This window comes from Chiloscyllium plagiosum, chromosome 17 (assembly GCF_004010195.1).
Source record: "Chiloscyllium plagiosum isolate BGI_BamShark_2017 chromosome 17, ASM401019v2, whole genome shotgun sequence".
NCBI lineage: Eukaryota > Metazoa > Chordata > Chondrichthyes > Orectolobiformes > Hemiscylliidae > Chiloscyllium > Chiloscyllium plagiosum.
In genome coordinates, this window is record NC_057726.1 from 51,444,414 (window position 1) to 51,471,088 (window position 26,675).

Genomic DNA, 26,675 nt, shown 5'->3' on the forward strand with positions numbered 1-26,675 from the left:
ACTGACTGCGTCACTGTCACCCTGACCCCCTCACACTTACTGTGCCAATACCATCCTGATCCCCACACTTACTGTCTCACTGCCCCCCTAGCCCTTCACACTTACTGTGTCACTGTAACCCTGACCCACTCACACTGACTGCGTCACTGTCACCCTGACGGCTTCACACTTACAGTATCACTGTCACCCTGGCCCCCTCACACTTACTGCGTCATTGTCACCCTGAATCCCTCACACTTACTGTGTCACTGTCACCCTGACCCCTCACACTGACTGCATCACTACTCCCCCCCCCCCCCGTCCCCCTCTCTCTCCGTGGTTCCCCCTGCTCTCTCAAGGATGGGAATCTGGCCATCAATAAACTGAATTTTGAAATTTAATGATTCACAAGATATGTCTATCATCAATCAATCAGTTTAAGGCACCTAAAATTTACTTTAGTAATTCATGTGTAATGGATTATTTTAATAATGGGTCACATTCTACACCACCCCCCCCCCCCCCAAAAAAAAACCTATGAATTTGTGGCCTAACTGCTCTAATGTTAGCATGGTGGAGTGAATCTGTTGCACTATTCGCCTTTGTGTTGACTGCACTTATGCCTAGAACTGAAAGTGATATTCAAAAGTATGTTGGAACCAAATATGGAAGCACTTTATTAGTTTCGGCCACTCCATTTATACACAATGTTAGAAAATGTCTGCAGTGATCTAAATCACGAGGGCAGCCATCAGAATTATAACTTTATAGGTCCTTACAGTGAAATGTTGGTGATTGAGATGTGTAGTATTGACCATTTTTGGCTTCTGTCAATATTGCCTTGCTATTGATCTACAGGTAACTCACTTCCATGGGACCAAGTACTTGATAGCCCCCACTTGATGTTCCTAGTGTCCAGCATTATTTTGGTTTTGGAATTGTTTATTATATACAAAGGAATTGACATATTGTGGACAATTTTACATATTGTGGAAAAGTTCTGACAGATCTTAAGCCATAACATGATATTTTCATTTTAAAACACTTAACAGAATTAGTTAAGTAATCAGTATTATTTCACTTTGTAAAGTTGCCCTATACATAAAAGTATTTGGTACCATTATTAACCAAGGTAGCTATGATTTAAGGACCAATTTGTAATCCCAAAACAGCCCTTAAAAAGTTTAAATGAAAATTCTGTGTCTGAAGAAAAACTAAGACAGAGTATATTCTATAACTTTCACTCCTCCTGAAACTGCACTGTTTGGTAATCCTTGTGTGCTGTCACCTGCTTTTTAATTTTCAGTAACTTTTTTTCTCATTCACCTTGTCCACCTTTTGTCAGGAGAGAAGGGGGGAAGAAAGCAAGCCTTTCTGAAAAGGGACCCAATTCAGTTTACCAGCATGTGAGCCATGAACTGTCGTGAGTAATTTGCCATGGAGTGCAGGCTCTTACACTTTCAATTCGAGGCAGTGTGAATCCAGCTTTGTGCAGCCATTTAAAAAGCAGGCACAGATTCCAAACTATTGGTGTAATGTTTGAAGAGTTGGCATGTCTGCTTTTTAAAAAGAAATTGTTCTGCGGATGTGGACATTGCCAGCTAGGCAACTGTTCACAGTTTCTCTTGAGAAGGTACTGGTGAGCCGTTCCTTTGAGCTCTTGCAGTCCCCAGGAGGGTAACTACACCCACACCCCCTCGGAGGGTAACTACGCCCCCCGAAGGGTAGCCATGCCCCAGTGCTGATAGGAAGAAAGTTCCAAAGGTTTGATCTGGATTTTTACTGATCTGTTTGGGAACCAGTTGAAAACCTGGTTTGGTTTACCAACACCACAGTAGTTTTGGCTTTTTTTTTGGTGATTAAGACCACTTTAGTCCTGTGACAATATCTATCTCAAAAGTTAAGACATCAATTACTCCTACCTTTCCAAGCAATTATGGCTACAAACAAAACAGCCAAATCTGTGTTTGGATCTCCAGCTGTCTTCCTTGCAGTTCAGCTTGCTTCTTAACTAAATGAGCTTTAGTCCAAATAATGTAGGAGAATTGACGGTTTAGAAATGACATTGTCATTTAAACATAATGCTTAGATATTTATCCTGACATGTTTCTGAATTAGCCATCAAGGTTTTGAGATCAGATAACTTGTTGTTACATAATCTGTTGGCTGCAGTTTGGTTTAGTGTCAAAAGACTGCTGGTCAATAGTATATATCTGTGTATCCTATTTCTGGAATGTGTTTCTGTAAAATACTTATTATCAAACAATACAATAATTAATGAACAGTAATGAGATAGTTACAGCCATGGTTCTATTGCTTAGGCTGAGGTATATTCTAATTTGATTGTTTAGATGTATTTTACAAAGTTAGTTAAAAATATTTTTAAAATTAAACGTTAATTGCAAAATTAGAAACGTTAAGTAGTTTGTTCTGAGACCATTGCAGTTTTTTTCACAATTATTAGCCCTAAGTTTGAGTATGCTCTAACATGGTCTAAATAGTTGCCAAACTATAAATATTTTCTTCTGCAATTTTAATTCTGAAAGTAAGTTGCAGCTTGTGGTAATGCTAAGACAGTCTGTGTAGCACTGATCCTTTGAAAAGATGATGGTGTAATACTGCTAGGGTAGACATTTAAAAATTGAATTGAAGTGGGTGTAAATCGTATACTGTTATAGTTTTTTGATGTTTTGCAGTATTCAAAAGATGTGAGGCAGCAAGATTGATGCACAATTTTAAATTAATCAATTGTAGCTTTGCTGATGGGGTTTTAGAACTCTGGTTGTGCATTGTGTAATTTGACCTGCATCTTATCAGAAAGTGTATAAAAGCAGAGGTGGTATTGCCAAAATAGTGCAGGGGATTGGAGACCAAGAAATAATAACATTTTATTATAGCGTAACTTTGGCCTTTTGATGTGTAATTTTTCTGAGGAGCTGTTAAAATGTGTTCTTTTAGGAGTGGTTGGTTCGTGGCTAATATAATCTGTTTAAAAATGGTAGGCCAGAAGTAGTTGTTGCATGAGTGAATTCTCATAAGAATGCGCAGGTAAAAATAAAACTCTCTTTCATGAAGACTGATGCTGACAGGATTGTTACCTGGGCCATGTGCCAATTGGCGTAGGGTTAAGCAGATTAGAGATTTAAACATTTGGCACAAAGGGTGGTATGAGAAGAATGAGCTTCGACTTACAGGACATTGGCACTGCCACTGGATAAAGAGAGAGCTATTCCCTTGGGGTGGGCCCTACTTAAACCAGTTTGGGATCAGTGTCTTGGTAAATTGTATAACTAGGGCTGTGAAAGGGAAGGGGGAAGGTGGGATCAGATGAAGGCAGACTTAAAAATCTAAAGAGAGAGGTCAAGGTAGAAATATGGTAAAGGCAAGCAGCATGGTACAGCAGGGAAGAAAGATTTTAAATGATAATTGCACATCTACAAATAAGTTCCACACAATGAATTATGTTATATTGCTGAAGGGATTTATTGAACTTTGCATTCTGAAGTTAATGATTTGCTGTGAGTATTTAATGGTATCATTGCAGGCATTAAGTCATGGCAGTATATAAAGGAACGACTTGGAATTAGAAGAAGTCTAAGGCTAGGAATGAATGATTGTCACATGTGTTTCACAGTGAGGAAAACAGAATACAGTGACAAGCTTTTCCAGTGTCACCATGATCCAGTGCCATTTTGAGTAGTTTAAGTATAAGAGAAAAAAAAGATACCGCTTAAGGAGACTCCATCAGTTCTGAGCATGCCTGCACCACTATCCTCCCTCCACTCCCTCACCCCTGTCCATATAGACCCAATCAATGTTGTAGTCTCCCCTTTACAGGCACCAGCTTTTGCCACTGGGCCAATTCTCCTCTGCCTCTGCCACTGCCTCACTACGGCCTGCACTGAACCCACTTGGTTCAAAGCTCTCTCTGCCACCATTTTGGGGTTTATTTTCAAAAAAGTGAGCATGTACGCCCAGGCGAGAGGCTTCACATGTTGTACACAATTGTGTAACACTTACAAACAAAATCCCATTTTTTAAAATGAGGTAAAGCTCCAGCTTTAATCTTCAAAGACATTCTCACCTCAGCTGTTAACTGAGTTAGTTTTTTTTACTTTGTAGGACACAGAAAGTCATTGGACAGTTTGGAGACAAAAAAAATTGAATTCCCTTTTAGTACAAGATGTCTCTGGTTTTAATTGTAAAGTTAATTATAGACAGTCTGCTGCACCTTATGACAGAAAATCGATATTCTGCTTAATATTTTTTTATTGGCAATTTGAAACTGGAGAATATTGTATTGTGTTGAAAGTGCATTGCTTCATGGGGAAGCTGTTGTGAGCATGCCAAAAACAGTAATTTACACTGTGCCTATTTAATAATGTCAGGGATAATTACAGATTTGCTTTGAGGCTTGGAGTACGTTGAAAGGTGGGGTCAGTTGTAGGATGGTGTTGCTCATGCCCACAGCAGAGAGTTTGACACTTCTCATATAGTGCAGCCACAATTTGCCATCCAGTGTTCGTTAGCAGAAAGTAGATTGCAGTGTACACATGTTTTAAACAGTGTTGTTTTTGTTATCTGGTTGCGTGTTTGTTCTGAGCTGATCATTGCTTTGATTGCCTTCCGTAAGCCAGAGTTGGACCTGAGTAATGGTTGGTATGCTTTAATGAAAGTTAATGATTTGCATAGATAGAGTCTTTTGATACCTCCCAGCATGTCTAAGTGTTATTTGTACCGCATTCAATGTTCGAACATAGGGAACATGGCAGCCAATGTGTATACATCCTGCAAACAACAATGTGGTAATGACCAGTTACCTTGCTTTGGTCATCTTGGATGAGTGATAAGTATTGGACCAATGTGTTCATCATTGAAATAAAGCCATGGCAATTTTATATCCACATGTTCAGGCAGTTGGTTTAAAACTTCATGTGAAAGCTGCATTTTAGAGTTAGGCTGGATTCTGTGCTAAGGTCTCTGGAGTTGGATGTCAAGTCCTGACTCCGAGATGAGTGTACTCTCCTGAGGTCCAAGAGTGTAGAATTGTCAGAACCTTTCTATCCACATCATGCTGCAAGTTGCCATTTGCATGGCAGATTATAGAGTCAGAGAGATGTACAGCACTGACCAGGTACCCCAACCTAATCTGGTTCCATTTGCTCACACTTGGCCCCTATCCCTCTGAATCCTTCCTATTTCAAGCACTCATCCAGATGCCTTTTTAAATGTTGTAACAGTACAAGCCCCCACCACTTCCACTGGCAGCTCATTCCATTCACCCATTCACACACTACTGTGCGTAAAAAAGCTGTCCCTTAGGACCCTTTTAAATCTTTTCCCTCACCCTAAACCTATGCCCGATAGTTCTGGATTCCCCCTGGCAACATGCTTGTAAATCTTTTCTGAACTCTTTCAAATTTCAGAACATCTTTCTTATAGGTGAGAAACCAGAATTGCAAACACTATTCCAAAAATTGTATTGCAGCAATTTTTTTTAACATTAACTTTGCAAGCTCCTGATGTTTAGGTGGATGTTTGTTGATGGGATGGTAAACAGCATTTTTGTACTCCTTCCACTTGCTGTTAGATTCTTAGAAGTGCCATAATTGATGAGTACCATATGTATGCAATAAAAAGCTGCATTCACTTTGGATTTTGTGGCCTTGGATGCAGTTTCTCAAATATTTTGCTCTAAGCTCTGATTAATTAAGATTTGGAGATGCCGGTGTTGGGCTGGGATGTACGAAGTTAAAAATCACGCAACACCAGGTTGTAGTCCAACAGGTTTAATTGGAAGCACACTAGCTTTCGGAGCGACGCTTCTTCATCAGGTGACTATCACATGATGAAGGAGTGTCGCTCCGAAAGCTAGTGTGCTTCCAGTTAAACCTGTTGGACTATAACCTGGTGTTGTGTGATTTTTAACTCTGATTAATTAAAGTTTGCATGTTGGTACGTGTTAGATTACCCCGTGTATTGCAAATCGTATTTTGAGGTAGAGGAAGTGACTAAATATTTACAATTGCTTTCGTTAAAAGACACTGTGTATGAAAAATAATTACATTTATATAGTTCCTAATCCCATCGCAAGACCTCAATGTTTCACAAAATGTGCGAAATGCTGTGTCCGCTCTCATGATAAATTTTAGCATTCCTTTCTTTGTATAGCATGTTTATAACCTCAATTTTAAAAAAATATTTGTATTGCCATGTTTTGCCATCATGCATGTTCCAAGGGGAGGGAATTGCTGTTTGCTGTTCAGTGGCAAAATTGAACATCTTATTTACTTGCCTACTAAATATGCCCAGAGACTACAAGGATAAATTGTCTGTGGATATAGGTTCACTGAATGAGATGATGACTTATCTTTAAATGTTTTAAATTGTAATGTGTGTAACTGAGTATATTTTCAAATGGCTTCTTAAAATGTGTGATATAGTAGTCACAATGTCAGTGTTGAAAAATGTTGATCAGTATTTTGTTTTGAAGATTTAAAGGGAGATCTAATTGAAGTGTTTGAGGTTAGAAGGTTGACAGGAGCAGACTGTTTTGGTGGATGAATCCAAAATAAAGTATCTAAAACTTTTTAAAGAAAAGGAAATTGGAGCTTGGCAGACTGAAACCATTTGTTTTTTGTTCCCCACTCCAATCTCTGTTCCCTAGCTACAACTCCTGACTGTTTGTATAATTGATGTCTCATTTTAATCCTAAATTGAGCCTCTGACCAAATATGCGTTGCATCATTAAGATCACCTATTTCCATTGCATCTACTGCAAAGTGTCATCTGTGCCTCTACGTCCTTTAAACTTGTCAGTTCCAATGCACCCCCGACTGTTCTCCGATACTCTACCCTCTGTAAACTTGAGGCCATGCGAAAACTTAGTGCCGTTGTCTTGAGGCATATGCACTTTTAAATCCAGTCTCTTGTGCACCATTGGTAGTTATTCCATAAGCTCCCTATGCCTAAAGCTCTGGACTCCTTTAGGATGCTCCCCTTCTCTCCATCACTTTCCTCCCATTAAGGCTCTTCGAACAAGCTCTTTGGTCATCAGACCTAATCTCTTTGAGTCATAGAGCTGTACAATATGGATACAGACCCTTCGGTCCAAATCATTCATGCTGACCAGAGATCCTACATAAATCTAGTCCAATTTGGCCTATATCCCTTTTAAACCCCTCGTATTAATTTATCCATCCAGATGCCTTATAACTGTACCAGCCTTCACTACTTCCTCTGGCAGCTCATCCAATACATGCACCACCCTGTGCGTGAAAAAGTTGCCCCTTAGGTCCCTTTAAAAAATTTTCTCCTCTCACCCTAAACCTATGCTGTCTAATTTTGGACTCCCCTCCCCCAGAGAAATAACCTTGTCCATTTACCTTATCCATGCCCCTCAATATTTTGTAAACCTCTAGAAGGTCACCCCTCAGCCTCCGACGCTCCAGGGAAAACAGCCCCAGCCGATTCAGCCTCTCCCTGTAGCTGAAACCCTGGCAACATTGTAAATCTTTTCTGAACCCTTTCAAGTTTCACAACATCCTTTTTATAGCAGGGAGACTAGACTTGCGTGCACTATTCTAAAAGTAACCTAACCAATGTTCTGTACAGCCACAACATGACCTCCCAACTCCCATGCTCAATGCCCTGTCCAATAACGGAGACCATGTCAAGTACCTTCTTCACTATCCTATGTACCTGAGACTCCACTGTCAAGGAACTGTGAACCTGCAACTCCAAGGTCTCTTTGTTCAGTAGCAACGCTCCCAGGACCTTACCACTAAGTGTATAAGTCCTGCCCTGATTTGCCTTTCCAAAATGCAACACCTCGCATTTACCTAAATTAAAATCCATCTGCTACTCCTTGGCCCATTGATCCATCTTATCAAGACCTCATTGTACTCTGAGGTAACCTTCTTTGCTGTCCGCTTCACCTCAAATTTTGGTGTCATCTGCAAACTTACTAACTATACCTCCTATGCTCACATAAATGATGAAAAGCAGTGGACAGAGCACCGATCCTTGTGGCACAGTGTCACACTTTGTTTCTGTGAAGCGCCTTGGGATGTTTTACATTAATGGTGCTATATAAATGTAAATTATTGTCCACTGTTTGGGGGAATGGGAATATGGAACTTGTTGCACAAAAAAAGTTGTTCAAGCTTGGGTTAATGGAAAATCCAAAGCTGAGTTTGTTAGATTCTTGTTAGACAAAGCTGTGAAGTGATATGTAACCAAGGCTGGTAAATAATCCTATGTTTCAGATCAACCGTGATCTAATTGAATGATGGACTAAGCCTAAGGGAATGAGTGACCTGCACCTACTACTTTGTTCCTAATTGAATTCTGTGCCATGCTGTGGTGTCAGTGTGCCAACGCAACCCTCTCTATCCCCTTGGCTGGATGTAAAACATTCCATGGCACTATTTCAAAGAAGAGCAAGAGAGTTTGAAAACTTTTTTTAAAAATTCTTAAATGGCTAAGCAGAATGGGTGCAGAAAAAATGTTTCCTCTTGTGTTAGGGTTGTATAATGCCAGGGACACCATCTCAGAATAAGGGCAAGCCATTTAGGACAGCGATAAAGAGGAACTTTTTCACTCAGGTTGGTGATCTTTGAAATTCTGTACCCCAGAGAGTTTTGGGCGTTCAGTCATTCGCTAAGTACCAAACAGCGATTGACAGATTTCTAGATACTAATGACCCATTAAAAGATGTGTGGATAGCACAGGAAAATGGCTTTGTGGTAGATTATCAGTTCTTAATCTAGAATGGTACAGCAGTTTAAAGGGACTGAATATCCTTTCCCTTCCCCTGTATCTTTTCTCTTTCTGTTATTCCTAATGCCCGGCCTATATTTGTCCCTTAAACATCATCACACCTTGAGCTATTATTGTCAGGTTGGTGGTTGTGGGAAATTGCCATGCACAAATTAGCTGCTGTGTTTCCTACATTACAAAAGGCATCAGAAAGACTTCATTGGCTGTAAGTTACTTTGGAATGTCTTGTGGTCATGAAGTGCAACAGATAAGTGCAAGTTCTTTTATTGCTCATTTCAGTACTTTCTTGTGTGATCTCTGCAGAAAGAGGACATCCATTGCAGAAAGAGGAGGGGATTTGCCAGAATGTACATTCCTTATTGCCAGTGAGTCTGCAGGTAGATCTGGATACACTACTCAGACTCCTGAGCAACATGTGTGTGAAGAGAGGGAGAGATGAAGCACATTGAGCTTTAGAAAATTTAAATCAACAAGGCAGATATATTTAAATATTGAAAGATTTGGTTTCATAACTAGCAGAGCCATTTCACTTTGGTTTCGATGTTAATGATTATTGCAAGGTAATAAAAACGTACTTTTAGATTTATTTTTCCAGCTTCCTACCCTACCCCATTCCCACATTCTGCGATTGAATGCACCGGGAAACAAAAGGAAAATTTAGAATTGGGAACTTTTTTTTTAACATTTGTCTTTTTAAGGAAGTGGTAAATTGCACAAAATATATTTTGGTGTTTTTTAGACGCACACTATTTTTCTTTTTATATGTCATGATTTAGGTGGACTTCAAAATGTATTAAAAACAATAATGCTTCAGAAAATAAATCAATGATTAATCAATGAGGCCAGCATTTTATTTATGCAAATAACTTTACAATCTTTTTATGGCTATAGGGGATTTCTAGCTATGTTTACAATCATCCATGCCAACATGGTGTGTTGAAATTGCATTGGATTATGTTAACTGCACATCATCATGTTTCGTGTTGGTAAATATGTTTACATTGGACAAACATTTAGATAGTTTACATATATAAAAAAAATCAAAAGGCACTCTTTGTCAAACAAACTTCAGTGTACTCAATTACATATCTGGCAAATCTAAATTTTCTGATTCAGTATGTGGATGCACCGACTAGAGAAGGTGCAAAACTTGACCTACTTTTGGGAAATAAGGCAGGGCAGGTATCTGAAGTGTCAGTGGGGGAGCATGTTGGGGCCAGATGGGCCAATGGGCTGAGAAGTGGCAGATGGAGTTTAATTCAGATAAATGCGAGGTGCTGCATTTTGGGAAAGCAGCAGGACTAATACGATTAATGGTAAGGTCCAAGGGAGTGTTGTTGAACAAAGAGACCTTGGAGTGCACATTCATAGCTCCTTGAAAGTAGAGTCGCAGGTGGATAGGATAGTGAAGAAGGCATTTGGTATGCTTTCCTTTATTGGTCAGAGTGTTGAGTACAGGAGTTGGGAGGTCATGTTGTGGCTGTACAGGACATTGGTTAGGCCACTGTTGGAATATTGCGTGCAATTATGGTCTCCTTCCTATCGGAAAGATGTTGTGAAACTTGAAAGGATTCAGAAAAGATTTACAAGGACGTTGCCAGGGTTGGAGGATTTGAACTATAGGGAGAGGCTGAACAGGCTGGGGCTGTTTTCCCTGGAGCGTCGGAGGCTGAGAGGTGACCTTTATAGAGGTTTACAAAATCATCAAGGGCATGGATAGGGTAAATAGACAAAGCCTTTTCCCTGGGGCCGGAGAGTCCAGAACTAGAGGGAATAGGTTTAGAGTGAGAGGGGAAAGATATAAAAGAGACCTACAGAGCAACCTTTTCACACAGAGGGTGGCACGGGTGTGGAATGAGCTGCCAGAGGAAATGGTGGAGGCTGGTACAATTGCAACATTTAAGAGGCATTTGGATGGGTATATGAATAGGAAGGGTTTGGAGGGATATGGGCCGAGTGCTGGCAGATGGGACTAGATTGGGTTGGGATAGCTGGTCGACATGGACGGGTTGGACTGAAGGGTCTGTTTCCGTGCTGTACATCTCTATGACTGCATAAACAGTCCCTAATTTAAATACATGATTGAACTGTAACAATGGTTCAAGTAACTTCCTGTCAAAGAAAAAGCAATGTGGACAGATTTGGATATCTCCATAGCTGCAAGGGAGTCTGCTCAATGACTTTGAGGTCTCTGAATTTAGCAGCTTACCATTTCTTTCATGAAAGCCTGTGGGTTCCTTTGGGAGATGAGAAAGGAGGCAAGCTGACCAAGGATTTGCGCAAAATATACTTTTTGTAAAAAAAAAAGATATGTTTTTGTCCATAAATCTGAGCTCCAGACCATTTTGGACTTCTAGTTGCATTGTACTGTTTTTGAAACAACTAACTTGCAGTTTTTGACTTCTCTTTACTTGTGTGGTATACCTGGACAGAAGGTGGACTGCACTTCAGTTCCTAACCAGGTGCTGGTCAATTTCTCTCACATTGTATTTCAGATTTGTTGATGTAGTTGCCGACTAAGCATAGGTCCCATGAATATGAATAAGGGGAAACTTCTGACTTGACTGTGACAATTCTTTAATATGATTTTAAAGGCTTTTAAAATCATTCATAATAGCTAATTGATGAAGTTTCCAATTCTAATTTCCATGTTTACTGTGTGGTTATGCCAGACAAAGTAATGAATTACTTGCTCCCTTTAAATTTTTATGAAGGTCATTCACATTTAAAGGCATTTAAAGAATGATTATGCTCCTGAAGTGGTGATCCACTTGGTATGGGTGAGCTGGTGTTTAATGTTTTAGCTCTATAGCACAGTTTAATGATCCATTCTGTGCTCCTGTTCAACAAGCTTCTGCTCTAAGAGTGGAACCTGTTTGAAGTTGACCTTTTTAATTTCATTTCATTTTCTATCCAGTTGTTACTATCATTGGCCAAGAACTGTTGTTGGGTGGGGTTCCTCTGCCAACCCACCTTTTCAATAACCAGCTCCTTGTAGACTGGCTGTGCTAGTTGAAAGTGAGGACTGCAGATGCTGGAGATCAGAGCTGCAAATGTGTTGCTGGAAAAGTGCAGCATGTCAGGCAGCATCCAAGGAGCAGGAGAATCGCCGTTTCGGGCATTAGCCTGAAGAAGGGCTCATGCCCGAAATGTCGATTCTCCTGCTCCTTGGATGCTGCCTGACCTGCTGCGCTTTTCCAGCAACACATTTTCAGCTCTTGGCTGTGCTAGTTACTGAGCTCTGAAAACTGCAACCTCGTTAATCTGGAATTAAAAAAAGCTGACCTAATGACAACCATATTGATAGTAATTTTAAAAATAAGCTCGTTCACATCACGTTTTTAGTGAAGGAAATCTGCCATGGCTACCTGGTCTAACCTACAAATGACTCTACTTGGTTGACTCTTAACTGTCTCCCGGATAGTTAGGGATGGGCAATAAGTGCTGGCCCAGCCAACAGCAGTTACGTGTTCATCTATATCAGAATAAATAGATTCTCCTGATACATTCCGATGCACTGAGAATCAGAAGAGCCTTTAAACTCTGCTGTTGGTTCAGAGGCAGCTGTCTTTGCTTTGAAAGAGGTGCCTCTGTAAATATTCTCATCCAGAGCTCCATTATCTGGTTCCTACTTGTACCATTAGCCATTTGCTATAAAGATGGGGCTCACTGACAGACCTGATTCTGTCCAGCAACACTTCATTTTAAAAAATAAAAATTCTCACCTTTCCTAGTCCTGTATCTATCCAAATGTCTTTTAAACATTGTAATTTTGCTTACATACACCACTTTCTCAGGAAATTCATTCCACATGTGAACAACCCTCTCCGTAAAAAAAAAATTTGCATCAAGTCTTTTTTAAATCTCTCTCCTCTCACCTTAAAACTGTGCTCCCTAATTTTGAAATCCCCAATCCTAGGAAAAAGACAATTACCATTAATTCTATTGAAACGTCTCATTATTTTATAAGCTTCTTTCAGATCACTTCTCAACCTCCCTATATTCCAGTGAAAAAAGGTCCCAGCCTAACCAGTCTTTCTTTATAACTCAAATCTTCCATACCAGGCAAATTTCTTCTGAACTCTCTCCAGCCTGATGATACTCTTCCTGTAACTGGGCAATCAGAACGGGACTCAGTATTCCAGAAAAGGCCTCACCGATGTCATGTACAACCTCATCATGAGGCTGAGGGGTGACATTACAGAGGTTTATCAAATCATGAGGGACATGGATAAGATAAATAGACAAAGACTCTTCCCTGGGGCGGGGGAGTTCAGAACTAGAGGGCATAGGTTTAGAGTGAGAGGGGAAAGATATAAAAGGGACCTAAGGGGCAACCTTTTCATGCAGAGGGTGGTACATGTATGGAATGAGGTGCCAGAGGAAGTGGTGGAGGCTAGTACAATGACTGCATATAAAAGGCACTTGGATGGGTATACGGATAGGTAGGGTTTGGAGGGATATGGGCCAAGTACTGGCAAATGGGGCTAGATTGAGTTGGGATATTTGGTCGGCATGGACATGTTGGACCGAAGGGTCTGTTTCCATGCTGTACATCTCGATGACTCTGACTATGACTTCCCAAATCATATACTCAAAGGGCTAAGCAATGAGGGAAGCGTGCCAAATGGCTTTTTAACCACCCTATCTACATGTGGCGCAAACTTCAAAGAGTTATGTATCTGTATCCCGAGGTCCCTCTCAGCTACAAAACTACCTAAGGCCCTACCCTTGTTTGTTGTGCCAAAATGCAATACCTCACATTTATCCAGATTGAACTCCATCTGCCATTTTTCACCTCATTGACCCATTTGATCAAAATCCATTTGTAATCTTAGAAATTCTTTTTCACTGCCCACATTGCTACCAGTTTTGGTGTCTTCCACAAAATTACTAACCATGTTGTGATACAAAAACCTGAATTCAGCTCTAAAAAGGTTGTCCGTTACCTAATTCGTGAAATAAAATACCTAATAGGCAGAACAGTGGATAGTGTAATTTAATACAACAAGAAAGTAATATCTGTTCAATAAATGGTAGTAAAATAGGGGTGGAGTTGAAAAAGATTTGGAGGCATGAGTATACTTTCTCCACTCTAAAATTCCCTATAGGATCCCACCACCTCCATCACTTCTTTCCATCAAAGGCTTTTCAAATATCCCTCTTCCCAATGATGCAGAAGCCAGTACAAAAGACAATGCTGAAGCATTTCCAAGCATCTTCAGTTAGAAGTTACCAAGTGGACAATCATTTCAGCCTCCTCCTCCTGCTGTCCCCAGCATTACCACTACCGGCCTTCAGTTAATTTGCTCCACTCCATATGAGATCAAGAAATGGCTGAAGGCACTGGATATTGCAAAGATTATGAGCCCTGTTAACATTCTAGCACTAGTACTGAAGAGGCAGCTGGTTCATTTGGTCTAGAGATATGATTCTGGCTTTGGAGTGTGTAATACATCAAAATGCCAGGGGGGGTCTGTGTTCAAATCCCAGGGAAACCCTCATGTGGTGTTAACTGTTTTGACTTCAGAACTTTTTATCCGAGAAGGTCATTGATTCTTTTCACGGCAGAGCTGAATAGGTTCTTGTGACACAGTCTGAATTCTGCCAGTGCCACTCTTCTCTGACCTTATTACAGACTAGGTCTGACATGGGCAAAGCAGCTGAGTTCCAGAGTGGGAGTGAGGGTGACTATTGCCCTCGATTGTGTGTGGCAGTCCATGGTGGGAGTAACCTCTGCCATCTGGAGTCATTACCTACCATACAAAAAATGCTTTTTCCTCTTCCAGCCTGTTATCAAAAGGTCGGATCCCGTTTCAAGATAGTAACATTGACAGCTGTACTGTGATCTATATTTGAGAGAAAGCACATTAAAGTTTTATTTTCTATGCTGCATCATGGACAGCCATGTGCTCATCTGTCCAGGTCTACAGATGCCTAGCTGTGTCTCTTGCACTTGAAATCTACTGAATTGAACAAGCTTTTGGTAAACTATCATAGAATCCCTATTGTGCAGATAGAGCTGATTCAGCCTTCAAGTCTGTACCGACCCTCCAAACAGCATTCCCCTATATCCCCACATTTCCTATGATTAATCCACCTAGCCTGCCCAATCCTGGACACTATGGGCAATTTAACATGGGCAATCCACCTCACCCGCGCACAACTTTGGGCTATTGGAGGAAACCAGAGCACCCAGCAAAAACCCATGCAGATGGAGGGGAGGGAGGGGAGATGGTGCAAACTCCACAAAGTCAGTCACCCAAGGCTGAAATTGAACCTGGGGCCCTGACATTGTGAGGCAGCAGTGCTAACTACTGTGCTGTGTCTTAGTATCTCCTTGAGTAACTTGGTGTCACATTTTGTTTTCTGTCACTCATGTGAAGCGTCTGGGGCTATGTTACCATATTAAAGCCTTTTTAAGTACATAACAAAAGGTTGGTATATAAATGAATTTTGTTGGAGATCAATCATTCCAAGACATCTCAGCAGGAACTCCTCAGGCTAGTGTTCTAGGCCCATCCATCTTCAGTTGCTTCTTCAATGACCTCAGATATATTTACACCCCATGGAGGATAATGGTTCAAGATGGCAGTTCACTATCATCACCGCTCGGGCAATTAGGGACAAGCAATCAATGCTGACCTAGTTTGTGATACCGACATCCTGTAAAAGGTCTTAAAGAGAAACCTTTTTTAATTCAGTTTGTTGGAGATGATATATAACTGCAAGTTATTGAACGTGCCTCTGGCCATGTCGGTTTGCTTCTGACAGTGTAAACATTGAAAAGGTACCAACATGGTGGCTCAGTGGTTAGCACCACTGCTTCGTAGTGCCAGGTACCCAGGTTCAATTCTACTTGCGGGCAACTAACTGCTTAAGGAGTTTGCACACTCCATGTGTCTGGGTGGGTTTCCTCCCACAGTCCAAAGTTGTGCAGGATAGGCAGATGAACCATAAGAAATGCAGGATTACACAAAGGATGGGGGGATAAGCCTGGGTGAGATGGATTTAGGAGGGCTGGTGTTGACTCGATGGGCCAAATGGCTTGCTTCTACACTGTCGGGATTCTCTGATTCTATTCAGTGAAATCACTGCAGTGGGTAAGCTTGTTCTCCACATCAAAGCTGCCAAGTTTTGTTTTCAACAGAAATAGTGCTGGAGAGATGTAGGAAAGAGAAAAGAATATGTTGCATTGTGATGCATTTTGACCTGGAACTATTTGCGTGGTGAAGGATAAAAGCCTATTTGTAACTTCAAACCAATAGTTCCAAACTGGCAGATAATGTTCTTTGGCCTTGCACACCATTCCCAAATTTCCTCTCCAGTAGAGTTTGGCTGTACAACGCCATGTTTTCACAGTGACAGAAATACTTCAGAACAGCCACAACCATATATTTAAATAGGGCTACTCCTCTGAAACGCAACATGTTTGTAGCCAAATGTAATTTAAAAACACCTTTCAAAACTGCAGGTTCTGGGTGGGGGAAGCGGAGGAACCTGGACAATTCTTGGATCCGTAATGTGGAAAGGAAAGGCTATTCTAAAAATGTATGGAGGAGAAATTATTTGAGGATTGCTTTCTACTCCCTGCATCCAAGCATACCCCGTTCCCCTTATTTATTGCAACTGCACTTTAATTACAGGATCAGGGCAAAACAATACAAGAGATACACTATCACAAAATAATTTGCATTTATTTGTAATTCAAATATACTGTACTTGGGCAAACTGCACGCAGATAGTCTTTGTAAATTCCAAATGGGGCGCCTGACTAGCGGCTACATTGGAGTTTAGCCAAATGGTTTTTCAACTATCTTCAAGGGTGATTTTTTTTTTTAATCAAATCGCCGAATACAGTAAAACTGGAAAGTTGACTGTGATTCATTTTGGTTGCAGGCATGCGGCCAAATTTGTTTGGTAAGCATTGAATAATCTGAAGATAACTATTTCCACTAAGTTGCTCAGCTGTACTTGAGAGTCAAAGACTGTGGTGCTGGAAAAGCACGGCCGGTCAGGCAGCATCTGTGGAGCAGGAGCACCACACTTTTTGACTCTGATCTCCAGCATCTGCAGCCCTCACTTTCTCCCAGCTGTAATTTAGCCAAAGTTGGCCACTTGTGCACAACGTTTGTGGAATATGAAAGGCAAGTTCAGTGCAAATTGTCTATTTCCACACTTTTCTGCTGGTTTCTAAAACATCGTACTGGCAGCAGGCCCTGTCCGCCAAACTAGTCATGTTCCCACAGCAGAAGCAGAAGATGGATGATCCAATCCATACCAGAAAGATTAGAGAAGTATGCAAGGGGCTGCTGTGTTCATACTGTCTACATATGAACAGTATTTAGGCAGAGGCTTGATGGTGGGTCTCCAGGTCCTTGTCCACTGTCCCTGCAGTTACAGGAGTCCACTTTAACACAACTATAAACCACTGAACCTTGGGTTTAAAAGGCACACATTCACTTTAGTAGAAACAAGATGAAGCATGACCTCATTTGTTACTCATGAGTGTCGGTTTAAAAATATCATTTTTTTTCTTAAAAATAACACATTTTGAGCACTTTAACTAAGATTGCACCAAGTTACCACGTTAGGTAGATTGGGTCATATATTTTAATGCAAGATATGTTCCAAAATGTTGCTCAGTTGCCCAGGTTAGTGGAAGATTTTACATATGGGGATTATGCAAACACATTTGAGTGGAAATTGAGCAAAACATATTTTGTGTGCAAACTGGCATGACTTGCTCCCAGGTTGCAGATTGGGCCCAAGGCAGAATGTTTTGTTTTAGAACAGTGCACTTTTTTTCTAAAACAAATAAGTCAGCAGCCAGAAACCAGCCTACTTCTTGTTTTGGAATTCCCCTCTAGATTCAAGTTTATGTAAGTTCATGCAATAGTGACTTTGAACCACAGGTTCTCCAGAGGGAGTGTACCATCTCAAACGTCTCCCACTGAGTAACTATGAAACTGATTAATTTTTCCTCAAAGAGGCATTACTCCCACTATAAAATTTGAGAACATCGTCAAAACTGATATTGCAATGCAGTACCCCGACAATGCTGTACTGTTGAAGGTGCTATCTTTTAGATGAGAAATTAAACTGGGGCCTTGTTGATTCTCTCAAGCAGATGTCGAAGAATCAATGGCACTATTTTAAAGAGGAGCAGGGACGCTATCTAGTCAACATTTGCAATAAAATAATATCTGGTCATTATCACTTTACTATTTGTCAGAAAGTGAGTAGATGCCCTTCCTTTTTACAACAGTGACCGTGTTTCAAGAGTACTTTATTGGCTGTGAAGATGCTGTCTTATCAAGGAAGACACTTTATAAATGCATTCATTTTTCCCTCTTCTGGACTTCTATCAAAAGGTCAGTTCTCTGCTCAGAATAGTAACATTGACAGCTGGCGGAGTCCTTTTAAAGTGGTAGACCATTTGTTAACGTGAGCTCTGTGAAGGACAGGGTAGATCCATCATCTCACTGACTTCACCCGTTCAGAGAGGGAGTCTTTTTGTCACAGAATTCTCTGATGTTTTTGCTGTCTGGAGAAATATGTCTCTTCTTAGAAAGAATGTCACCTAGGTTTCTGTGGATTCAGCTGGATTGTGAGCTATCTTGGAGAGAGAGCATGTTGTTCTGTTATTTTCTGTGATTGGCAATCATGTTCAGCTGCCTAGGGCTGAAGCCTGGAAATAGCCCCCCTGAATGTCCCTAATGCTTCTCCTTTAAAACCTAATTCTCAAAAAATTAGTTTATTTGGCAGTTTTTCAGGATACAGGATCAACTTCACAAAATCAGAAGCCATGCCATTGGGGGGATTAGTGGAGGTGCCTGATCTGAAGGATGGAATGCAGTTCCTGTTCAGATGGTCATCAAAAGGTTTTTACATTTGGGAATTTTTATTACCCCTGCCTTCCACCAGCTGTATAAAGCTAACTATGCACAATTACTAGAGAGGATGAAATTAGTATAGGTACTCTTACACACTGCTTTTGGTCTTGTTGCAAGATCTGGAGATGCCGGAGTGCCATGGTAAGGGAGCTGAAGGAAATCCTGGGAAGTGAAGTCAAAGTGGACCTGGTACTACTTCTGGGGTTGCCAAATTTGCCCCCTCTGGGGGAACACGGGAAGAGACTGTGTAACATTCTTACACACTGTGTGAGGAAGAACATTTTTAATGAATTGGATGCAGCAGTGGGAAAGATTACCGTTCTTGTCGTTAGGCCAAATAGCCCTGATTAAAATGAATGTTCTTCCTCGCCTGTTGTACCTCATGAGAATGCTCCCATTGTTGCTACCCAGATTAGTATTACGGAGGCTCAGTGGTTGGCTAGGTTCTTTTATTTGGTGTCATAGGTACTCCCTAATTAAATTTACCAAATTGCAGTTCCCTCAGGGTGAGATTGGGCAAGGGATGGACTTTCTGGACTTGAAGAGATATCAAACAAGCGCCCTGTTAGCATATATGGGTGACTGGGTACCGGGGAGATTCGGAGTCGATTTGGCTTGACGTTGAAACCTCGCAATGGAGATGTCCCCTAGTTAATTTATTATTCATGGATGAGATTAAATCTGTGATCGAGCAGTGTAAGCGCCCAATCATTTTAAATATGGTGAAAGCCTGGAGGATAATGAGGCAAGACGAGGACAATTGGCTTAAGACCTCGCCATTTACCTCCATTGGTGGGAGCCCAAGGATTTAAACCTGGGGCAATGGACTCCAGCTTTACACTATGGGAAAATAGGGGAATCTCTTGTTTGGGAGATTTATTCGAGGGGAAGGTCTTGATGTCATTTAGCCAATTAAGTCAGAAATATGGATTGTCCTATAGGGACCTTTTTCTGGTAACTTCAGATAAGGGATTATATACAGAGGAAGACCATGCTCCTGGCTCAGCCTTATAAGTCAGACATGGAGAAAGAGTGTTCTAGTGCACAGACGCTCTTTCAGTTAGTACTTTGTATTATTTACAGAAGGGACGTGTCTTAGGAGATGTGGAGGGACTCTGTAGGACTTGGAATCGGGAACTAGGAGAGGATATCTCACTGGAAGCATGGGAAGATATATGGGAAAATGTTTTTAAAAATCTCAATACGTAACAAAGCGCAGGCTATGCAAATGAAGATTTTGCACAGGGCTCATATGGCGCCAAAGACTCTAGCTAAGTTCAAGAGAGGAGTGTCATCACGGTGTCCCAAATGTAAAATTAGTATAGGTACTCTTGCAACATGACCAAAAGCAGTGTGTAAGATCTGGAGATACTGGAGTGCCATGGTAAGGGAGCTGAAGGAAATCCAGGGAATGGAAGTCAAAGTGGACCTGGTATTTCTTCTTCTGGGGTTGCCAAATTTGCCCCCTCTGGGGGAACACAGGAATGGAATGTATAACATTCTCACCCACTGTGAGAGGAAGAACATGTTAATGAATTGGACATTGGAAAACCCCCCAGGTCTTATTGGGTGGCGCAAACTGATGATGGAGTATCTCCCCCAAATATGGTGCACCACGAAATGGAGCAGTTTTATAAGACATGGCGGCCCTTTCTAAATTATGTTGAAGCAGACTTTTCAGCAATATTAATTAGGGATGAGATATAGCTGTGGGAATTGGTTTGGGTGCCCGTGGGGCTCTGGGAGGGAGAAGCTGGGGAAAAAAAATACGGGTACAATGATTGGTGCTCCCAGGGGTTGGAGCTTTAGTGGAGGTGTGGGGAGTAAAATCGAATAAAGAAATGTGGTATAATTTATTTCAAGATAATTTGAATTTGGCTTAATTCAATTTTTATTTAATTTGATTGTAGTTTAGTTTAAGTTAAGTAGATATGTTTGTTCTGGGAAAATAGGTAGTTTATCATTAATAGTATTGTGATATGACATTGTACTACCCCTATCTTTTTGTATTTTGTTTTTTTAATATAGTTCTTTTGTAAAAGATTTTAAGTTTTTAATAAAAATATTAATAAAAACCCTAATTAACCATGATTTTGGTAAATGGTCTTATTGTCTCTGTAGCAGATATGGTGTCAGATTTTGTTTGCTGTCACTTGTGAAGAACTTCAGAACATTTCACTTGTTCAAAGACACCAAATGAATGCAAATTCTCATGGAGAAGTTAACTTGGTTTCTTTCTGCTACTGCTGCTGGATGTCAGTATTTTTTGTTGTGGTTCTGTTCGCCAAGCTGGGAATTTGTGTTGCAGACGTTTCGTCCCCTGTCTAGGTGACATCCTCAGTGCTTGGGAGCCTCCTTGAAGCGCATCTGTGATGTTTCCTCTGGCATTTATAGTGGTTTGTCTCTGCCGCTTCTGGTTGTCAGTTCCAGCTGTCCGCTGCAGTGGCTGGTATATTGGGTCCAGGTCGATGTGCTTATTGATTAAATCTGTGGATGAGTGCCATGCCTCGAGGAATTCCCTGGCTGTTCTCTGTTTGGCTTGTCCTATGATAATAGTGTTGTCCCACTCAAACTCAAAGCAACATGAGTTTGACTGGGACAACACTACTATTATAGGACAAGCCAAACAGAGAACAGCCAGGGAATTCCTAGAGGCATGGCACTCATCCACAGATTCAATCAATAAGCACATCGACCTGGACCCAATATACCGACCACTGCAGCGGACAGCTGGAACTGACACCGGAAGCGGCAGATTCGAACCACTACAAATGCAGGAGGAAAGATCACAGAAGCGCTTCACAGGAGGCTCCCAAGCACTGAGGATGTCACCTAGACAGGGGACGAAACGTCTGCAACACAAATTCTCAGTTCGGCGAACAGAACCACAACAATGAGCACCCGAGCTACAAATCTCCTCACAAACTTTGGTCAGTATTTTTCATTCTTATTCTATGTGAATGCAAGTTACTTTTTATGATTCAAAGATTGTAGGAGATAACATATGTCAAACAATGTGCATAGGATATGATTTCAATACCTCTTCTCAATAGAGTGTTTATACAGCTCAACCAGAATATGTTTTCAGTCATTGGTGTTTTATGAGGTGCCTCAGTTACATTTTAATTTCACTAGATGTTGTGCTCTTATTTTTTTGAGTCATCAATGCATTCAAAAGTATGTGGTACTTTATTTTTACTTATTGTAAAGAAGATCATCCAGCTGGTTATTGCACACGTTTGCACACTCCATTTTGTTTTGGTTTAAATATTTGGTTCTCATACCCCTTTGCCACTGTACTTTCTCTCTCCGGTTGAGGGACTAAATTAATTTGGTCAACCTAGTTGTGGTACATCTCTCTCCCCCCTCAACAAAAAGCCAAAATGCTGGCCCTGTTTTGTCCAATGACCTAGATCCTACAAAACCCCACTGGATGAGAGCACTAGTCTTCAAGTGATATTTCCATTTAGGAATTTAATTGATTGCAACCTGGGTTGGACTCCAATACTGTATTAAAAATGTCTAGTGTCTAGTTCCTAGTTCCATGATTTAATATTTTAGAGCTTTAAGGGGTTCAAACTGACATGCAAAATCAATTTATTGTTCCAGCTTGTTAAAGCTCAATGCAGTTGGAATGTATTAGTGGTTGCCTTTGAATTTGAATGCTGGTCCTTTATTGAATGCAGGCTGGTTGGGTATAACTGGCCACTGATTGCTGTGGCTTGCATAGTACATAAGCTGTGGTCTGATGTGCAGCCAGATTTATATCTGACCTTGCGTGACGTGAAATCCAAGTTGAAAAGTCATTATATCCCAGAGTCTCTTGAGATTTCTAAATATAGCTCTGATGATAGAAATTTGTTTCTTAAAAAGTTTTCTTATGGGAAATTGAAATGACAATGCTTATCTATGAAATGCAGTATTCCTGCTTTTAAATTGTTGGTTTTCTAAAAGTTTTCTTCAGTGAGTGGAAAAGGTGTTCTGAAAATTGTTGTTCCTGCACTTCTCACCATCAAGTCTTTCAGTCCTTTCTGTGTTTGAGTTGGTTAGATGCTGCTATGTTGGTGGGCAACCTGCAACGATGAACTAAGATGGGCCAGATGGCCGTGATATTCAATAATTATGTGAAGTCTGAAATAAATATATCTGCTGACACATTCACATAATTGTATTAGGAAATTCTTTCACCTAAAAGTTAGTGTGATGGTGTAGCAACGTTAATTCAATGCAAAATGACAAAGCAGAGAAGTTTATAGAAAGAGCTTAACGTACCAACCGGCTTTGTGGTTTAATAAACTCAAAGCAAGGGAAGTTTGCTTTTGGCAACTATCTTCTCAAAATATTGATGAGAGGGAGCATATAAGTTTTTTTTAAAGATTTGTTTCTGGTCCGTGATAGAGTAGTGTTTGCATTTTTGTCATGTTTAACTTTATCTTTTATGCATTTATCTTTACCTAGAAATTTATTCTGTGTCATTCTGAATTGAATAAGTTACATATACAACCTTTTCAAAACCTTAATAAATTCTGATCTTACTACCCTGACTTAATCACTGCTGGTGATTACCTTTAAAAATTACAGGGTGTGTCAAATGCATCTCTTTCAAAACCATCAGGACTAAAGAGTCAATTAGAAGGAATAACTAACTATCATTTAGAATCTTATCATTGTTTAACGTTGTTGTTATGTTAGTCATTACTGCTGCCTTCTCCTCCCTCTCTGGGAAATAGCAGAATGTTAGATAAAAGCTTATCTGGTGCATACTGAAGTTGCACTTCCTACGGTATAGTTCCTGTTGTGACAAAGTTCTGGACTGCAGGATGCTGATTGTCATCTTCACCTAATACAACTTACAGCTGGTTGACAGACATAAACTGAATGTATTTGTGTATGTTTGGATCGGAGGGAATGGAGAAGAGTGCAGAATTTTCAAATCAAATTATATTATCTTTTCCACTACCCACCCTATAATGAGAGAAAAATCCTGGTAGATGTGTCCCATCCACCTGAAGCCTCCTACCAATTTCCTGAATGAGATCAGTTCGGGATGCACCTGGCTTAACAGGCTGGTCCATAAGCATAGGCAGGTTGTCATATTTCTATTGATATGTTTTCTTCACCAATGTGAATCAACCTTTTACAGGGAAATCATGAGAAGACACTTACTATTTTGGCTTTTATTTCAAAGGGAGTGAAGTACAGTATAAAAATAAGGAAGCCTTGTTAAAACTATACAAACACTACTTAGACCACCACATATGGGATATTGTAAACAGACTTGGCCCTCTTATCCTCGGAAAGTTATACTGTCATTGGGGCAGTTCTGAGAAGGTCCACTCTAGTGGATAGAGGGGTCCTGTTTTATGAGGAGAGGCTGACCAGGCTGGGCTTGTACTCAGACTTTGAAAAATGAGAGATGACCTTTATTGAAGTGCGTATGATTCTGTGAGCTGGCCAGGGTAGATGCTGAGAGGTTGTTTTATCCTGTGGGAGAGTCTAGGACCGGAGGGCATAATCTGAGTTAGGATAGAGATGAAGAGGAATTTCTCTTGAGGGTAATGAATCAATGGAGTTCTTTACTGCAGCAAGCTGTTGAGGCTGGACCATTGGTTATAATTAATAAAGGAATCCAGGCTTGTGGAAATAAGGAGAAAGTGGCATTGACTATTATCAGATTAGCCATGATCTTATTGAATAATGGAGAAGACTCAGTGGGCCAAATGACCTATTTCGGCTCCTTTTGTTCTTTGGTTTTAAACTTGTGAATGTGGAGTTGACTGAACTAAGTTGAAAGCGCAGCACACAAACCGGCATCCGATTCGACCAGTCCATGCAGCTTCTGTGCTGTGTTGACACGGCCTCTGATCCTGCCTAATCAAAACCCTCAATTCCCTTCTCCATCACATCCGATTTGGCTTCCCCTTTAAATGCATCTGTACGATTCACCTTAGTGAGTTCCACTTTCTTACTGCATAAAACCCCAGTCCGCAAGGGCAGGGACAGAAACATAGATCTCAGTGCTTCTCCTTGCCTGGACCCCAGGAGCTGTGGGATGCACCAGAGTTCCTGCTATCAAGAGAACAGCCACAATTTCTTCAACATACCCACATAACTCAAGTTCCTCATCCTTGGAATCCTTCTTCAGCGTCTTCTTGGCACCCTGTCTAATTTTTTCACAATCTGTCCTGAAGTGTGGTGTGCAGAGGCGATAAGATAAACGTGCTGGAGAATCCCCACCTGCGAAACAAAGTTAATGTTTCAGTTCTGAAGAAGAATCTTATTGGAACTGAAGAGGAATGGAGAAGTGATTTTTTTTCACACTGTTGAAAAAGATGCGGAGGCACAGTTTGAACAAAAGAAACGGTAATGTAAAAGTTAGAACGTGAGGGAGATTGGAGATCTGCAGTGTTGCACATCAAACGATGAAGGGATGGGTAATGGTTGTAGAAAGTGACATCGCATTGATCTAGAGGACTGGTAATAGCAAAATGTAAATCAGCTTTGACGAGCAGCAAAATAATGTGAACCAGGCACAGGAGGGGGCAGTGGTGGTCGATTAATAATTAGAGGATTGGACTAAAGCAGTTGAACTTGATGTTGAATCCAGAGACTATAAATAAGGCATTATTGGAAAATGTGCTGCTATTCCAGCTTTCATTGGGTTTCCCTGGAATGCTGCAGCAGGCCTAGGACACCAGAAGATCAGAATCAAGCTTGGGATTGAATGGCGGTGTTCCGCAAAGTGGTCACCAGCGCTTGCCTTTTCTGTCCCCAGTGCAGATGAGATTGCACTGGGTGTGGTATACTAATTAAAAAGTAGTACATATAAATCAGTGTCAGAAGTCGCACAACGCCAGATTACAGTCCAATAGGTTTATTTGTAATCACAAGCTTTCATAGTGCTGCTCCTTCATCAGATGAAGATTGAAGAATCAGCACTCCGAAAGCTTCTGATTTCAAATAAACCTGTTGGACTATAACCTGGTGTCATGTGACTTCTGACTTTGTCCACGCCAGTCCAACACCAGCACCTCAACGTTATATAAATCAGTGCATCACGTTTTTACCTGCTTCTCCCTCACTGTCCTTCAATCCTCATACTCACTTGGGTAGATCAAGGAGTTCTGCCTACGCATCTTAGCCCATGCTTGGGGAGTAGTCACCCTCAAGCTGTACATAACCAATTGGCTCTCTCTAATTGAGTCTAGTGCGGACTGTGGGTCCTTATCTCATTGTCCACGGTCCCAAACATTGCTTTCGGTGCATACTTAGTTGTTTTTTAAAGTTCAAAATTCATTTTGAGATTAACCAAACCATTGATAGCATGTTTTCAGATGTAATATCTATAACTTTAATGAGATATTTTACAAACTGGGCATGGATTTTTTTTTTTGTTTGAAGAGCATTTAATTATATCTTGAAGTTGTCCCTGATTCCCTAAGCTCAAATCCTGTTTGGACAATATAAGGTATTAAAAGAGGTCTGCCTTCAGTTTTATATTTCACTGATGCTTTTCAAGTCATTATAATTGAATTACTTAGTCTAAAGCACAGCTAATAAGGGCTCTTGAGGTACAGTGTTAAGTCCCTACCCCTGGACAGGAGACCCAGGTTCAGTTCCCACCTGTCCCAAAGGTGTGTAATAACATCTCTGAACAGGTTGCTTAGAAAATATCTGAAGCACAGCTAACTGTGACGGCCTCATACAGGCAGATGGCTGTCACTTCGGTGTTTCCAGTCTGCTCATCCTGTCGTTTAATCCTATGTTGTAAAACTGATTTCCTTTTCGTTTAGCTATGAGTCCAATCAATGAAATCCAGTGTTTAGATTTCTTAATGCCTCTTTAATCTGGGTATATTTGCCCGTATATACTGCTAGATAGTTAACTACAATCATCAAAATTGCATTGAGTGATGAGGGATTTGTCGTATGAAGAGAGATTGAACAGTTTAAGCCTATGCTCTGGAGTTTAGAAGAACGAGGGGAGATCAAATTGAGGTATTCGAATTGAGGAAATGTG

The 26,675-nt window shown here is 40.7% G+C and overlaps 1 protein-coding gene across 3 annotated transcripts in view; it reads left to right on the forward strand.

The window, feature by feature from the left end:
* Window positions 1–26,675, forward strand: part of ripor1 (RHO family interacting cell polarization regulator 1) — a 342,903-nt gene that overhangs the window by 130,437 nt on the left and 185,791 nt on the right. Inside the window, exons 1-2 of one of the 3 annotated variants that reach the window (XM_043707047.1) lie at window positions 8,900–8,965; window positions 9,064–9,125. The exons of the other annotated variants lie outside the window; for them this stretch is intronic. Coding sequence (XP_043562982.1) covers window positions 8,904–8,965; window positions 9,064–9,125 — 124 coding nt within the window. The 5' untranslated portion in view covers window positions 8,900–8,903. Of the gene's footprint in view, window positions 1–8,899; window positions 8,966–9,063; window positions 9,126–26,675 lie in introns of those variants that run through there. 3 annotated transcript variants of the gene reach the window in all.